Source organism: Pollachius pollachius (genome assembly GCF_949987615.1).
Source record: "Pollachius pollachius genome assembly, chromosome: 6".
NCBI classification, from domain to species: domain Eukaryota; kingdom Metazoa; phylum Chordata; class Actinopteri; order Gadiformes; family Gadidae; genus Pollachius; species Pollachius pollachius.
The window spans coordinates 24,177,758-24,195,509 of NC_136939.1; the positions used below are offsets into that span (position 1 = coordinate 24,177,758).

Sequence of the window (17,752 nt, forward strand, 5' to 3'; positions counted from 1 at the left end):
TGACCTGAAACATTTGACAGGTCATTGGCAGGGCCTGCTGCTGCTACAGTATCACTGGATGTTGGTTTAGTTTAAAATAATTTCTAATGTCCATGGTAATGTTTGTTACACACCCTGAGGCTACTTTAACAAGACTGCTGAGACGTGAATGTTCAGAAAACGTCACGTTGTCCTGGCAACCGTTCTAAACAACCGAACGAGAGATGGCATTTTCCATTGCTTCCATGTGTTGTTGCTTTCAAAATGAAAATAAATCAATTTCAAGAGGTGAAAATCACTACCGATCGAAACATGAGGGAACATGTTGTCATAGGGTTGTCATAACTTCAAAAGCTTAAAAAAGATCCGGGACTTTTGACGTGAGATTGAGGGCTTCAGTCCCTAAAGCCACCCCCAAGTTCCGCGCATGAGTCTGACTCAAACCCGTGTGTCTTGCTAACAAAGATACTACAGTGAGCCCAACTCTTGACCCAAAACTCAACATTGTTGGTTGGATTAAATTGCTTTGCACAGGATGACATGGATACTTAATGTTTTATATTCATTTCACACAGAAATCATAATGAGACCAACAATTTCAAGTTTTCGTTTTTACAGTGTGGGGAGGACGTTAGCAAGCTTGCTAACCAATGTGGCACTATCAATCCAATAACTTTTGCCTCACATCAAAAAGTCGAGCAAAAATAACCCGGTCAAGATTAACCACTTATTAATGCTAAAACTGAGAGGGATTTACCTTATCAGTGAAGCTTCTTCCTCCTCTGTCTTCACTTGGCGGCAAATGGCAGAATATCTGCTGCTGGTTGACAGTTAAAAGTTGCGGGACCTCCCACAATGCAGTTCGTTAATGTAATTTACTGTGTTTTTACAGGGAATGGTCTGAATACAGTATTTTACTGTGGAAAAAGTACAGTAACATGTTGTGAAATCCTTGTAATGCAAATATCACAGTAAATAACAGTGAAAATTGAAATTACAGTATTATATTGTGAACACCACAGTTAGCACCTGTTAAGTGATTTCACAGTAATTTACTGTCAAACAAACTGTCTACAAACAATTATTTGCAGTGGGTGCGTGTGTGTGTGTGTGTGTGTGTGTGTGTGTGTGTGTGTGTGTGTGTGTGGTGTGTGCGTGTGTGTGTGTGTGTGTGTCTTAGCTTGCGTGTACTTGTATGTGGGTATGGACGTGGGCGTGTGAGTAGCTTGGTGCATTCCAGCCAATCAGAGAGCAGGCTGCCTCAGTCAGAGTATCGCCGCCTCCAGAGCCAGAGAGAAGTCTAACCGCTCGGACGCGAAAAGCTCAGACAGACAGGCGACGTTTAAAGTCGAATTGCAAGTGAAGGAATGGAGCCCAAGAAAGCGGTTTTGATGGACCTCTGGGGGGTGGTGGTCCGACCCGGACTGAGGGCCATGTTCCAACGGTTTGAGGAGCTGCACCGACTGCCAGGGTAACATGAATGGACGCACACCCACGAATATGGACACTTCAGAACTCCGTGCCACTCTAACAACTGCAGAGAGAGAGAGAGAGAGAGAGAGAGAATAATATTTGATATGTATACATATTTTTTATTTAACGTTTATACTTATTATATTATATATTATACTATATACCTGACCTTTTTAACTTTCATTCTTTTTTAAACCCTTTTTGTTCTATTGTTCACCTGCTTTTGAAATGCAAATGTATACTTCTCAAAGAGAGTGGTCTGCAGTGTTCTAAAGTGTATAATGTGTGCGCTTGTCAGCGGTTTCGTGTGGAATACGGCACGTAAAATGGACGGCGTCCTGACACGCGCGCAGAGAGGGGACATCTCTCTCTCTCAGGTAAGGACACTGTTCGCATATACATGCTTAAACACGCTAATGCGACCTCGCACAAAAACATGGACACACACACACACAGACACACAAACATCGACACAAACACACATGCCAAACATTAACATGGACACAAACAAACATGGACACACACATAAACATGGACGCACATACCAAATTTGGTTAACAATGGCAACGTGACTCAGATTCCAACAAATGTACACACGCACACGCACACACACGTACACATTTGGGGAGAGACTGTGTCGTTAAACAGAATCAGTGTCCACTGGTGGTGAATCACTAAACTAACATGAAGGCTGCGTTTAGCAGGTTTAGACTATTAAAATACCTTTCACTCAAATGAGGAAGTAGTTTATCGACCTCATTAGAGAGTGTGTTTGTGTGTGTGTGTGTGTGTGTGTGTATAGATGATCCTAGAGTTGGATTCTGAGCTGGTGACAGACGCCGAGACACAAGGCCTGACGCTGCCCCCTGATTGGTCAGTCAGAGAGCTGCTGATTGGCCTTGGGGAGGTGGAAGCGGACCAGACCGTCCTGCAGACAGCGCTCAGTCTGCATCGCCACGGTAACACACGTACACACGCGCACACACACACACACATAAATACACACATACATACACTTACATTCCCATGGACACACATACACACACACACATTTGTAACATACACACATGCCAACCCGTATGTCCATACAAAAAAATAAACGCACACGCAAACATACAGACACACATAAATACACACACGCCCAAAGAAAAACAAACACACACACATCAACAAACACACCAGATCAAACATACGTTTGCACACACACACACTGGTTTCCACAGACGCACAACCCAGGACACACCATTAATTTAAAGAGCACCACATACCACTTCCGGTAACCATGGTAACCATGATGAGTGTCATGTGCTGTTGCTGTTGTGTGTCCAGAGAAAGCTCTGTTTCACATAACACACTCACTGGCACAGAAACACACACACACACGCGCACAGGCACACACACACAACCACACACACTGACTTAAACCACCCATCCTCGGAACCCTCTCTCTCTCTCTCTCTCTCTCTCTCTCTCTCTCTCTCTGTGTCTCTGTCTGTGTCTCTGTCTTCCCTCTTTCTCAGCCTTCTCTCCCACCCAACCGCCTCTATCATCTCTCTTCCCTCCTTTAGGGATACGGACGGCCGTGCTGGCCAATCACTGGGTGGACGACTCGGCCAGTGGCCCCAGCTGGGCCCGCCTCCTCTCTGTTCTCCACGCCCACTTTGACCGGGTCCTGCTGTCCTGCCGGGAGAGCTGCAGTGTCCCAGAGCCCGCCCTGTTCACAGCCGCCCTGAAGGGACTGGGGGTCACACCACAACAGGTGAGGGAGGGGGAGATATTTAAATATATACAGTGATAAAACATATGGGTTAACAGACAGACAGACTGACAGACAGATTAACACAGACACAAATACACAGTAACACAGACAAGCACACTCAGGGAGATACCTCCTACATGGCACACACAAACAAATAAATAAATCATATTTAGCTTTATTTAGTTTTATTTAAAAATTCATAATCAAATATTCAACGTTAAAAAATTCAACGTAAATATTTTCAATGTCGCCAAATTCAAAATGCCAAATTCAGCTGCAAAATTCAATGTCGGAAAATTCAGTGTTAACATCCGGGGACCCAAGGAAGAGCAATCGATCCTAGATGATAGATCGCGGTCAAGCAAGGAGAGCGGGAATAAGAGCGTCACTCGATTCTTCTTTCTTGATACAAACGTTACTTCTAAACAGCATTTTACACAGTAGCCTAAAATAGGAAATGCTCAAAGGTAAATCAACGTCATTAAACACTGACTGTAGCTTTTTATGGGGAGAGAAGCAACGGTGGTGGACCTTACTAAAAGCCCTATCCATTGTATCGGTCTATAAAATGCTAATCAAATCAAATCAAATGTATTTATTAAGCACATTTAATAACCATTAGAGGGGGGGAGGGGATCTTATGTTTTATTTATGTTTTTGTTATAATGCACACCGTTTTGTTATAATGCAACTGCACTATGAAGTAAACATTGAACATAATGCCTGTATGTGAAGCCGGCTGCCCACTGAGAAACGAGAGCGCAGAGCCGACAGTATTGTGCAATTAAAGTGGCAGCAGCCTGTAGTTCCAGTGGAAGCACGGCGTGCCTCGGGAAGAGGCACCCGACAGCAACCTGCTTTTAACTTGTCATCCTCATATCTGTATCTTGTCACTCGGTGCGGAATAGTGTTGGTTCTGCGCGCTCGTTGCGCTCTTGTTATGCCACCACAGAAGCATATCAACCGTTGCTTTGCTCCAGCCACTTAAAGTGCATCCGGTGTCACAAAAAGAATACCCCCAATCCGAGTGATCGATGACGATACAAACGTTAAGTTTAAAGCTTGGGCATGTTTCCGAACGTGAACGACTTCATGCCTGTCTACGCTTCAAACTCGTGCATGTTGCAGAAAATGTGCCCCCTAGGGTCACACTTTTCGGTGGCTTCTCTCTCCATAAAAAGCTACAGTCAGCATTAAATTACGTTGATTTACCTTTGAGCATTTCCTATTATAGGCTACTGTGTAAAATGCTGTTTAGAATTAACGTTTGTATCAAGAAAGAAAGAACCAGCGAGTGACGCTCTTATTCCCACTCTCCTTGCTTGACCGCGATCTAGCATCTAGGATTGATTGCTCTTCCTTTGGTCCCCGGATGTTAACACTGAATTTTTAGACATTTAATATTGCAGCTGAATTTTGCAAGTTGAATTTGGGGACATTGAAAATATTCACGTTGAATTTTTTAACGTTGAATATTTGATTGTGAATTTTTTAACATTGAAAAATAAAGCTGAATATGATTTATTGAGTTAAATTCAGAGGCAAAAAATCCAGATACGTTATTTCAATGCATAAGTATTCAGTGCTTAGAATTCTATGGCTTTATTTTCAATATCCGATGTCACAGATTTACTTCCATACTATAGGCAACATAAAACAGTGTCTGGACGGTCTCAAACGAAGTCTGTTGTGATTAATTGAAAGGTCCCATATTACACCACCAGGTGTGAGCCGTTACAAGCCAGGTTTTCAAAATGGCTTGTAACGGCTAATCACACTCACACCTGGTGGTGTAATATGTCACCTTTTAAAGGGTAATTCCGGTGTGAAATGGATTTGGAATATATTTTGTATGATAACGAGTTGAAACGTTCGTTTTGGAGCACAAAGACCGCATATAGACGCTGTAGCAGGGCTACAAATCCACAAAGGCGAGCAGGCAGGGTTGCTGTCCCTCAGCGGGAGGTCTCTTTTTATTGTTTTTAAACGAGAACACAAAACTCGAAAAGGTAACCAAAAAAGGGGTTCGTTCCAACAATGTCTCTCTCTGCTGGGCTCGTGTGGGTTCCCTCGTGCGGGATCTCGGGGGTCCGTGCTCCGGGTTTTCCTTCTCTACTACAACAGAAAGCAGGCACATAAGTACACCCTCCCTGATTGGCCTGAGTGCAGACACCTGCTCACCACCAGGTCCAATCCCCCCGGCCGATCCCGTGCACTCGCAACCTGTCCATACTCCCCCTGCAGGCCAGACGTCGCACGTCCCCCCCACACACGCTTTCTTCAGTTGACTGTTTTTAGCCGATTCTATCAAAACGCTATAAACTTGGAAAGATGGGGGCGCTTGTTATGGTAAAAACTAAATCGCTATTTTAAACCACTTAAAAGGCTAAAAGTAGCCCGACACTTCTTTGGTAGTATAATAAGGGTCTTAACATATAAAACGAGGCATTGAGAACTTTGTAAGTGTACAGATGTTTATTCAAAAGGACATTTTATACACACAATACCATCAGTAGATCACCCGTCAACGCCATTTTGTTTTTAAGACTCGATAGGTAGATTGACAAACAGAGATTGTGACATCCGTCAGTAACACGCAAGCTCTGTGTTCGCCAATCTACTTATCGAGTCTCTACTGTTATTTTGACATAATTGCGACAAAAATAACGAAATGCTTGCTACATCTGAAGCGGTTATTTACAAAAGGTGTGTTATTCCCCCCCCCCCCCCCCACTTTAAGAGTAAACTGTAAAAAAAAAATACAAAATCAACTTCAGTGCACGAGTACGCAAAAAAAACGCAACACAAGTCGTCCTATCTTTTTGACGGAGATTCCAGAAGGCCACATGATTTGTGCAAAACCCTTACCCTGCCTCCCCCCTCCTCCACAAAGCCACCAAGTTCAGCAGAAAAAAACACACATACACACGGACACACACTCTGACAGACACAAACTCACCCTAACACAAACACTAACACAGACACACACATTACTCTAACACAGACACACACACTAACTCTAATACAGACACACACACAAACACTCAGTCAAATGCACACACACACACTCTCAGATCAAGACACACACACACAAAAACACACTCTCAGACAGACACACACTCACTCTAACAGACACACACACACAAACACACTCTCAGTCTAACACAGACACACACAGACTCTCAGTCAAACAGACTGACACACACACACACTCTCAGACAGACACACACACTCAATGTAACACAGACACGCCGACACACACAATCTGTAAAAAACGAAAAATAAAAAGACAGTTCGGAATCGTCCGATCGGTCCGAACTCTGGCCCCTTTCCTCCGGCGGCCAATCAGGTCTCGACCTTGCCGAAGGTGCCGTCGGGGGGGCGGTACTGGCGGGGGAAGGCCTTGAGCTGCAAGGAGTTGAAGGCGTACTTCCTGCAGCCCGCGTTCTTCATTGTGTTCTCCCGCCGACAGCCCTCGCTGGGGGGGGGGGGGGAGACGATGGAAAGATAAAGACACAATGGTGGTTGATGTGATGTGGAGTGAATGAATTTAAGTTAAACACATGGTAGAGAGAGAGAGAGATTTAAATATCTAGTCTACAGATATTAGAATATCTTGTCGACAGGTATTAGAATATCTAGTCAACAGATATTTGAATATCTAGTCAACAGATATTAAAATACATAGTCAGATATTTAAATATAAACCGAGATAAAAAATATGGGTTAACAGACAAGCACACTCGGGGAGATACCTCCTGCATGGCACACACTAACAAATCAACCAACACACACATAAACACACACACAGTAACACAAGGCAAGGCAAGTTTATTCATATAACCCATTTCATACACTGCTGCAATTTGTGCTACTCACAAATATATCAATATACAAGGGTCAGTACATAATTCTACAACGGGAAATAATAGCAAATAAGAGCATGAGAACATTGAATTAGGCATAAAACCAGTAGTAAAAGCATAGAAAAAGTAAGAAAGAAAGAAAATGACAGACTTATAAATCATTAGTCCACCCTAGGAATTCAACAGAAGGCATCTGAAGAAAGTGAGGGTGCGGGTCGGTTCGGTGTGCAAAGGTGTGGCACGGTCACGCCCACCAAAAGTGGGCGTGACCCGGAGTGAGCCGTATTGAGCCGTACTCTTCTCGCTGTACTCCTCCGTTGGGGCACTGAGACGCCTGAAAGGGTGCCGGCAAGTTCGATCTATACACGCCGTCCGTTGATTGGTCGACAGAATCGTCCCTTCCGTGCGACGGGGGATAACAACAACCAAACACAGTGCACGCGAGGTACTGGACAACAGCGAAAGCTTCGTGTGTTGAAGAAAATGTCGCGCAAAAGTTTTAAGTCCTTCTTGGATGTCCTACATTGTTGCTCTTTGTTCATTGTGTGCGTTCTTCTCTTTCCTTGGATTTATTAGCAGGCTACACTGTGTGAGGCTGCTATGAGGTCACGATGCTTAAGTAGCTGCCGCGGCTATCGCCATCCGGCTTAAACTCCGCCCTTATAAGGGTACTGTCGGCGGTGGAAACGCGAGCTGTAACTGAGCTGGGCTATAGCGCACCCTCACTACTGGGCTGAGGCGTGCTGGGTCCGAAGCGAACCCGCCAGTGGAAAAGCACCATTTAAGGAATCTACACAACAAAAAAGTCAGTAGATTTTCCTGGCCCCAGTATCAGACTTAGTGGCTCCAGTGGGAATCAAAATGTGAACTCCTATCTCAGAGAGAGGAAGTGAGGTATCTTAAGGTCCAAGGCGAATGTAAACAGTTCCCTTTAGATTGACCGGTAATTATATAAGCAAGACTAATGTAATGTTTATAATTGTGTATTATAGTTACAATTAATATTTCCACGACAAATACTGACAGTGGGTTTTTCTAAAATAAAACTTATTTTGTGATCTGAGATAACACAGACACACACACTCCTGTGACACACACAGAGTTATCCTGCATGGCCTGGTGTCGACTCTGAGCCAGAAAGAAGATGGGACAAGCGAGGGAATTGAACCACGGTTCCTGTTTTAACTCACAGACTTCGTGCCTACTTCTGGTTTATAGTTATACATGATTATGATGAATTATAATTGATCTCTCTTCTCTCTTTCCCTCTCACTCTTTCTCTTTCTCTCCCCCCACTCTTTGTCTCTTTCTCTCTCCCCCCTCTCTCTCCCCCCAGACTCTCTACCTGTGTGAGGAGGAGGAGTCAGTGGTCTCTGCGGAGGCAGAGGGTCTGACGGTGGTCCGCGTGGACCAGCTGACCGCTGCTCTGAACCGGCTGGCTTCCCTCACCAGCCTCCCGGTACGACTTCTGGGCTGACTGGTTTCACCGGCTGCTACACACACTGGTTTACTGGCTGATTTAAACACTGGTTTACACACTGGTTTACCGGCTTGTTCACACAGTGGTTAACACACTGGTTGACCTGCTGGTTTATCGACTGGTTTGCAATCTGGTTTACTGACTGGTTAAATTTATGTTTTTACTTGTTGGTTAACCTGCTGGTTCACACACTTGTTTACACACTGGTTTACTGACTGGTTTGCCGACTAGTTTACCGGCTGGTTAACTGAATGGTTTACCGGCTGCTTTACACAATGGTTAGCTGGTTGCTTAACTGCTGAAGCTCAAATAAGTCAGACAATTTTCTGCAAATATTCAAGTGTGTGTGTGTATGTGTGTGCCCGTGTGCATGTGTGTATGTGAGCACTCTTGCACGTATGCATGCGTGTGTGTGCCCGTGTGTGTATGTGTGTGTGTGTGTGTCACAGGCGTCCACCGGGGACGACCCTCCGATGCCCTGCCGTCCCGACAACGTATCCCACGGCTATGTCAGCATCAAGGTACCGTATCCCACCAGATGCTGTGTTGCCATGGCTACCATCCCCACCATGTGTTACCAGCCGGCGGGCGAGGTGCATCATGGGTAACGGTGTGTGTGGGGGGGTGTGCTTGGGTGTGCCCAGCCAGGGGTGAGGACTCACTATGTCACCATGGGCAACGGACCGCCCGTACTGCTCTGTCACGGGTTCCCCGAGAGCTGGTACTCCTGGAGGTATCAGGTAGGCACACACTTGAACACACACGCACACGCAAGCGCGTGCGTGCACACAAACACACACAGGCATGCGCGCATGCACTCACACTCATTGTTACCCATTCTACTCTACTCTATTACCCCATCTACTCCATTCTAACAATAGATGTCTTACTGTACTCTACTGTAATCTACTTTAATAATGGATATGCTACTGTACTCTACTCTTCCCTTCTGTACTCTACTGTACTCTACTCCACTCAAACAATACATGTACTACTGTACTCTACTGTACTCAATAGTTGTCCTACTGTAATCTACTGTACTGCACTCCACTGTACTGTGCTGTATTTTACTGTACTCTACTGTACTGTACTGAACTCTACTGTGCTGTATTTTACTGTACTCTACTGTGTACTCTACTGTACTGTACTGAACTCTACTGTACTGTACTCTAGACTCTACCGTACTGTACTCTACTGTACTTCACGCTACTGGACTCTACTGTACTGTACTTTACTGTACTCTACTGTACTCTACTGCACCTGTACTGTACTCTACTGCACTGTCATGTACTCTACTGTACTCTAATCTACTTTACTCCTTTCCACTATATTCTGCTGTATTCTGCTGTACTGTCTTTACTGTACTCTGCTGTACTCTACTCTACTGTACTTTCCTGCACTCTCCTTGACTCTAACAACAGATGTCGTACTGTACTCTACTGTACTCTACTATAACATACCCTACTCTTCTCTACTGTACTGTACTCTACTGTACTATACTGTATTCTTATCTACTGTACTCCAACATACTCTACCTTACCCTACTGTACTCTACTGTACTCTACTGCACTCTACTGTACTTTACTTGTTGTGGTTAATTCTTGACCTTACCCATTTTAGCCTACTTTTACCCACATTACACATTTACCACTGTGTTGGCTGAGCTTGAAGTCTGACGCTTATACCGGACATACTAAATCCAAATAAATCTAGGTCCAGTGTGGTTTAAAGTTGAACATTCCAATCTGTTTGTCTGTAATTAGACTAAATGAAAATACAAAACTCAAAAGTTCCTGCAGGTAATTCAAAATAACGTTTGCAAAGATAATCAAGGGTTCAGTTCTATTCTCTGGCACAAGGTCAAAGACTGTGTCTTCCTGCTCAAGCTCCTCCCCCCAGGTAGTGTCGCCTTTATATAGATGTCAAGGTCACACGCATGGTCCAGCCACTAAAGAGGGATAACTCAGAGAAACACAAAAATACAAAATGAAAGAAACTTGTCTCCTTCTGCATTCTGGCTCCTACAGTACTGTACTCTACTGCACTCTACTGTACTCTACCGTACTCTACTCTACTGTACTCTACTGTACTGTGCTCTACTGTACTCTACTGTACTTTACTCTACCGTACTCTACTCTACCGTACTCTACTGTACTCTACCGTACTGTACTCTACTGCACTCTACTGTACTCTACTATACTGTACTCTACTCTACCGTACTCTACTGCACTGTACTGTACTCTACTATACTGTACTCTACTCTGCCGTACTCTACTATACTCTACTGTACTCTACCGTACTCTACTATACTGTACTCTACCGTACTATACTCTGCTCTACCATACTCTACTATACTCTACCGTACTCTACTATACTGTACTCTACTCTACTGTACTCTACCGTACTCTACTGTACTGTACTCCTCTAGATTCCAGCGCTGGCAGCAGCAGGTTTCAGTGTGTTCGCTCCGGACATGAAGGGATATGGAGAGTCAACCGCACCCGAAGGTAGGGGTGGGGGTGTGTGTGCGTGTGTGTGTCTGTTTGTTAGTGTATATGTGTGTGATTTGTAAGTGTATGTGTGTGTCTTTTTGTTAGTGTGTGTGTGTTTCTTATTTAATGTGTATGTGTGTTTCTTAATGTGTGTGTGTGTGTGTGATTCTTAGCGTTAGTGTGTGTGTGTGTGTGTGTGTGTGTGTTAAAGTTCACAGTCTCTCCTTTACCTTACATGTCTTGCGTAAGGGATTTGCACCCACGGTCTTAGTTAAGTTAAGTTGTGACCAGAACATAATCTCTTGTGTGTTATTCATATGTTGTGTTTGTTTTTAGGGGCCAGTTAACTGACTGACATACTAACTGGTTTACCGGCTGGTTAACTAGTTGCTTTAAGTTAAACATGCCCTTCTGAAGCTCTAACAAGTCAGAAAGGTTGCTTACATTTCTTAACTGTGTGTGTGTGTGTGTGTGTGTGTGTTTCTGCAGACATTGAGGAATACTCCCAGGAACAACTTTGTAAGGTAGAGGCTCATGCAAGTGCACAGACATGCAGAAACATGCAGACAGACGGGAAGACAAAGAGACACATGGAGAGACGGGTAGACAAAGAGATAGACAGACACATGCAGACAGACACACATGCAGACAGGCACACACAGAGAGAGGCAGACAGACACATACAGACACACACGCAGACAGACACACACAGAGAGAAGCAGACAGACACACACACAGGCAGACAGCGAGGCAGGCACACAGACGGACAGACAGGCAGACACACACACACTCAAAATGAACCACATCTACCATGTACTCAAATCTGGTGGTCATTAGGGTCTCAAAGTTCAATGTTTACTGACAGCATTTGACCACTTTAATAACACGCCCACTTGTGATGTCAGAAGACGCCGTTTTCAAAACGGCTTGTAACGGCTTACACCTCGTGGTATAATGTGTCACCTTAAACAGTCACATTCATGTTTTCTCTCCATAGGACCTTATCTCCTTCATGGACATACTGGTGAGTCACCGCACAGTGGGGTCGTATCCCAAAGTCCAGACTTGTGTGAGCGTGTGTTAGAGGTTTTTTTTTTTTTGTATCTTAGATTGTGTGTGTGTGTGCATGTGTGCATGATTAATGGTTGAAGCAGCCTCACTTGGCTCAGTCAGTCTAATACTTGTGTGAGCGTGTTAGTTTTTTTTTTGTATCGTAGATTGTGTCTTGTGTATATGTCTTGGGGCCCTATCTTGCATCCAGCGCAATTTACTTTCTACACTGACGCATGTATCGTTGCTAGTTTGCAACTGGCGCAGAGCGTTCTTTTCCCTCCGCCGCCACGCGTCGGTAAATTAGGGAATGATCTTGCGCCCCAAGGGGCAGTTCGGCGAAAGGAGGAGGCGTGTTCTGGGGCAAACGTTCCCTGGTGCTATTTTGCAGTTTCAGAAAACAATTCCGTCACAAAACAGGATATACCTGGTTTAAAGTCAGTGGCGCGTTGTTCAGATGCTATTTTAAGGGCGCATGCATAATGTTGCTTGTGCACCTCGTGCATACACCTAGCCACACACTCTTGGTAAATTATTTGGGAAAGAACAGCCGATACAGCAGTAATAAGTTGTACTTTTAAATCAATGCATCTGCAAACACATATTTTCTTAACACAGACATTGTGTACAAGCCCATAACTTTTAGGATTGATGAGTATTTGATCATGAGAAAACATTGTTTTACCGCGAGTGAGTGTTAAAAAGAATGAATGAATGCGGGAACGCGTATGTGTAAAATAATTAATGAATGCAGGCGCGCTTGTGTGCGTCCATCTGTTTAAACACACGCAAACTAAACACGTAACGCATAATACAGTCCATGGCAATGTATATTAACAGGGGGACACATGCATATTAGGAACACAAGTCGTTAACGATAATGCATACAATACTGATAAGAAACAATGTTTGTTAATGTATTGCGTATATCATTAAATAGAACCACAGTTACCGCATATCATGTGTGTTATAGCATAAGTTTTCTTTGCCGAAGTTGTGGAAGAAAACGCTATTCCATGTGTGAATTAGGCCATATTATTTGGCCATAAACTGAGCCATTTGAAGTTTAAAATTCATGTGTTCATGCATCTGTCTCATCGGAGACTGCAAACGCGCTGTCAAAATATCAAATCGTTAGATTCAAATGCGCTCATGGCTCTTAAAGGGGATGGGAGCTGGCACTCTCATTGGTTTATTGCACGTTACGCCCAAACCACACCTACAGGTAATTATGCTACTTCAGACCAACCCTTTTTAGATTTGCGTCGGGCGCAAGAGTCATTTATCCGCCGGTAAAATAGCAACATCGCCATAGAACCGCCCACAAAGCTACTTGCGTTTGGCGCTTCTCACTGTGTGATGGATAGATGAGCAATGTTTGCTTCAGTCCACTGGGTAGGCTGGTAGACTGATCTATCAGCACACATGTGGGTGGTCACGCCCACCTGTGATGCCACTAAAACACAGGAAGAGGCAACGGCTTGTAACCGCTATTCACACTCACACCTGGTGGTGTGATATCACCCCTTTAACAGTAGAGAGAGAGAGATGACATTGCTGTGTTGTGCGTTTTTATGTTGTGCGTGACGGCCTGTGTGTTTTGGGGGCGGGGCCAGGCCATCCCTCAGATGACCCTGATTGGTCACGACTGGGGCGGGGCCCTGGTCTGGAGCATGGCCCAGTACTTCCCCGAGAGAGTCCGGTGAGACACACACACACACACCCACACACACACACCCACACACACACACACAAACGCACACACGCACACTAGGACGCACACACACACACTAAGACAGACACACCAAGACACACACACGCACATGCAAATTCAAACGCATACACACGCACACACACACAAACACACGCACGCACCCACGCGTGCACACACATGCATATGCAAGCACTGAGACACACACACAAACACACTTAGACAGACATACACACACACACTAAGACAGACACACACACGCAAACTAAGACAGACTGAAACACTAAGACAAACACACACACACACACACACTGAGACACACTAAGACAGACACACACTAAGATACACACACACACAGAACACACTGAGACACACTAAGAAAGACACACAATAAGACGCGCACAAAGACACACACTAAGACGCATGCACACACTAATACGATTACGCACACTAAGACAGACACACACTAAGATGAAAACACACACACACAGGAACACACTAATACACACACACACAGACACACGCACATCCAAACGCACACTGAGACACACTAAGACAGACACACACACGCACTAAGATTCACAATGTGCATCTCAGTGCTTGTGTGTGTGTTTCACACTAAGTCAAACACACATACTAAGATATGAGGGGCCGTATGGGACATTATTCAGAATTAGCATGCGCATACACATATTAAACCAAACTCAGGCACATACTCTACTGAAAACCTTGCACACATACAAGTGAAAAGCTTTTACATACACAACTGAAACACTCTCACACAAACAACTGAAAAATGATACCCTAACATACACAACTGAAAAACTTGCATAAAAACTAGTGAAACCTTTTACATGGACTACTGGAATGCTTTCACACATACTAGTGTGACGGTCGGGATTATTGCCGCCGATTATTGTAGGGGTAACACAGTTCTTAGTCTGGAGTGGGACAGGATCTAGGCCCCCCACACCCAATGCCTATGGCTTCAATGTCCAGGTGAGTGAACACGTTGTGCGCTGTTTAGCCGTTTAGGTCAACGGTAGCCTACTAGACAGGGTAATGTAGGATTCAGGATGTCCTGAGGGACCGCCTAAAGTGTGTGCAGTGTTTGAGACCTGACACCACCCCCCTTCTTTACTTATATTCGGCTAAACAGGTGAAGCGCCCCTAACCCCAGGTAAGTAGCCCAATACAAAATAAATAAAATAGAAAATGAAAACACTTGCCAACATTCAACACAGTATGCATACATTTGTTCCAATCAACAGTAACATTTAAACCGGGAAAACATAAAGCACATTTCCATGCTTAATCACCAAATGTGCATTTAAACGTTAAAAACACAATCACAATCCCAATCCAATTATATCTATATTATAACATTAATAACACTTATAACACTCAGACAAGAAAAACACTTTTTCTTCAGTCCTGAACAGTTATTCGAGTAAACCAGCACTACTGTACAATTCAGTTCAATGTGTGGTTGTGTGGGGTATATGCACGGAATGCACAGTGGTGCAATGTCCCTTCCAGTGCAGTGTGTGTGTGTGTGTGTGTGTGTGTGTGTGTGTGTGTGTGTGTGTGTGTGTGTGTGTGTGTGTGTGTGTGTACCGGCGCAGCGTTAGTTTGTTGAGTCACAGTTCTGTTCGGGCTGCGCACGGTGTGTGTCTTCAGTTTCAGTGTAAATGATTAGCATACCTGCAAACTCTTCCCTGATTTCAAGCTGATTTTCCTGTCGTTGGGCTTTGTCCCTAGTTCCAGCTGCACTAATGTTGGAACACAGCCTCCTATCTACCTCCCCAAACTTCAAATCATCCCTTCTGAACATTTCCACCCCAGTCTGGTTCCTGGTCTGCAAAGTGTATTTAACAGTCTGCACAGCACTGAGGGTGGTGATTTTCATTGATGTTGATCAATGATGTTCCCCATGACATGACACTGAAGGACGACTCAACCAGGGCATTATGGAAAATTGAGAGGGCAGCCTTGACTGCCTGACACAGTGCAGGATACTTCCCTGTATTGAAGACGACGGCCCACCACTTGACATTATCCTCTCCATTCTGAAAACTGGGAAGCGCCTGGTCAACATTAAAACGCAGAATTTCTTGGTCTGTGTCAGCATCTGGTGGCAGCAGGTGACCCATCATATGTGTGAGCTTCCTCAAGTTGACCGTGGTTAGGGAGTGCCCTCTCACAATTGGGTCCACAGCTGACAAAGATTGCAGAGTTTCACTCTGCAAAGGCAGTTTCTTTTGCAGGTATTTTGCACAGGTTTTGTATGCCTGGGACACTTCCTGCAGGAATGGCTTCAGCAGCTGAAACAGATCAACAATACTTATAGTAGGTGGAATTATATGGAAAAACGTTACACGTTCTTGGGCACCCCTAAAATGGAGATAAACCATACTGAGTATCGATACCAATTTTTTAATCATTCATTTTTATGTACTCACAGGATGTTGTGGATGTTCTGATCTGAATCTACTAGCCTCCCGTCCCACATACATCTCCCTCAAAGGTAGCAGCTTGTTGTCAAGTTCAATAGTAGCGAGGGATTTGGGCATCAGATTCAGGTGTTCAGATTTGGCAGAGCAGGCCAGGAAGTTCATGAAAACTTGCAGCTGTTTGTCATGCAGTGTTTGGACAAGTGTCTGTCTGCCCTATAAAGAAAATAACATTGTGGTTCAATGCACAAAATAGCACACAAGGAATGCATGCCAGTTATAGCTCAGGAAAAGTATTAGGATTCACTGGGATCACTTTGCTATGAAAAAGCATAACAACATAATAAGGAACTGCAGATACCCTGTGCTCAAAGAAAATATAATGAATTATTAGACTTTGGGTTGGCATAATTTATTTTTCTAGACCCAGGTCCTATCATAATCCAATTCTCATAACTCTTTTTGAAGAACCTGATGATAAATGGAACATTCAATGTTCAACTCACCTGGAACACCATGACATATTCCTTCAGTATTGACAGCACTCCTGTGTAAACACTGAGGTGCAGCTCAGTTATGGTTGCTTCATGCCACACCTTCCAAGGTTCTGTACAAAACCTAACAATCCTTAGGTAACCATAGTGCAGGTAGGCAATCACAGAACCAAGAAGAAACAACTGCGATAAGTTACCTTTTTTTCTGAGGTCCTCGTGAAAGTACCGAATCCGTTTCTGCGCTTTTTTCTGCGAGTTCATGTTGAAATCGGCAAATAGCTGCTCCAGGGGGTCCTTGTAGAGGGCCTTGTCTTCCTTGTCCATGAAGCCGTAGTAGAGAACCTTGTATGCAGGGAGAAGCCCTGGTGCTAATGGCAACATCATAAGCCGATAGCCAGTGATGCATAACAAACCTTTTGGGAGCTGTACTAGGAATTCCCATGAACTCGCATATCTCATTAAGGTACGCCAACTGAGAAAAGAGAGAACGAGCACATCATTTCCCCGACCCAAAGGGCTTAAGAAAGATACATACATACAATGACAGTAGGCTAGGTATGAAAAAATGTAAATAATGTAGATTAGAACGTATGCCTTTAGATCTAGAATACACATCTAGAAAATGCACTCTCCCAACAGGTAAGTATACAACAGGTAAGTATAGCAGCAGATATGTATAATGTAAAGATGAAATTAGTTTAGTGTAGAGGAAAGCATTGCAGTCAGTAGCATTGCATCAAAAATGTAATATTATTAACCAACCTGGTCTGTGGCCCATTGATGATCGGAATGTAGATCACTGAACAGCTTCTCAAGATGACTACTGAAAGGAGCTGTAAAAACCTTTGCAGCGTTGTGAATGTGGTGACAACTGTCACCATCAACATCGAGAAGGTTAGGGCAGTGATCTTTGCGAACTCTTGCTTCCAACCCCATCTTACAGCCTCGCATACACCGCAGGAGTCCATTAGCATACAGACAAGATTGGACCCTGG

The 17,752-nt window shown here is 44.2% G+C and overlaps 1 protein-coding gene across 2 annotated transcripts in view; it reads left to right on the plus strand.

The window, feature by feature from the left end:
- Positions 1–1,278: 1,278 nt before the first annotated feature.
- The window catches only part of ephx2 (epoxide hydrolase 2, cytoplasmic), a 28,811-nt gene continuing 12,337 nt past the window's right edge, over positions 1,279–17,752 (plus strand). For both annotated transcript variants that reach the window (XR_013811933.1, XM_079738721.1), the window contains exons 1-11: positions 1,279–1,450; positions 1,751–1,829; positions 2,255–2,411; positions 3,021–3,211; positions 8,414–8,536; positions 9,007–9,078; positions 9,202–9,297; positions 10,986–11,064; positions 11,539–11,573; positions 12,047–12,073; positions 13,716–13,801. Coding sequence is in view for 1 of the 2 variants with exons in the window: in XM_079738721.1 (XP_079594847.1) it covers positions 1,347–1,450; positions 1,751–1,829; positions 2,255–2,411; positions 3,021–3,211; positions 8,414–8,536; positions 9,007–9,078; positions 9,202–9,297; positions 10,986–11,064; positions 11,539–11,573; positions 12,047–12,073; positions 13,716–13,801 (1,049 nt within the window). In the remaining variant the exon portion in view is untranslated. The remainder of the gene's footprint in view (positions 1,451–1,750; positions 1,830–2,254; positions 2,412–3,020; positions 3,212–8,413; positions 8,537–9,006; positions 9,079–9,201; positions 9,298–10,985; positions 11,065–11,538; positions 11,574–12,046; positions 12,074–13,715; positions 13,802–17,752) is intronic.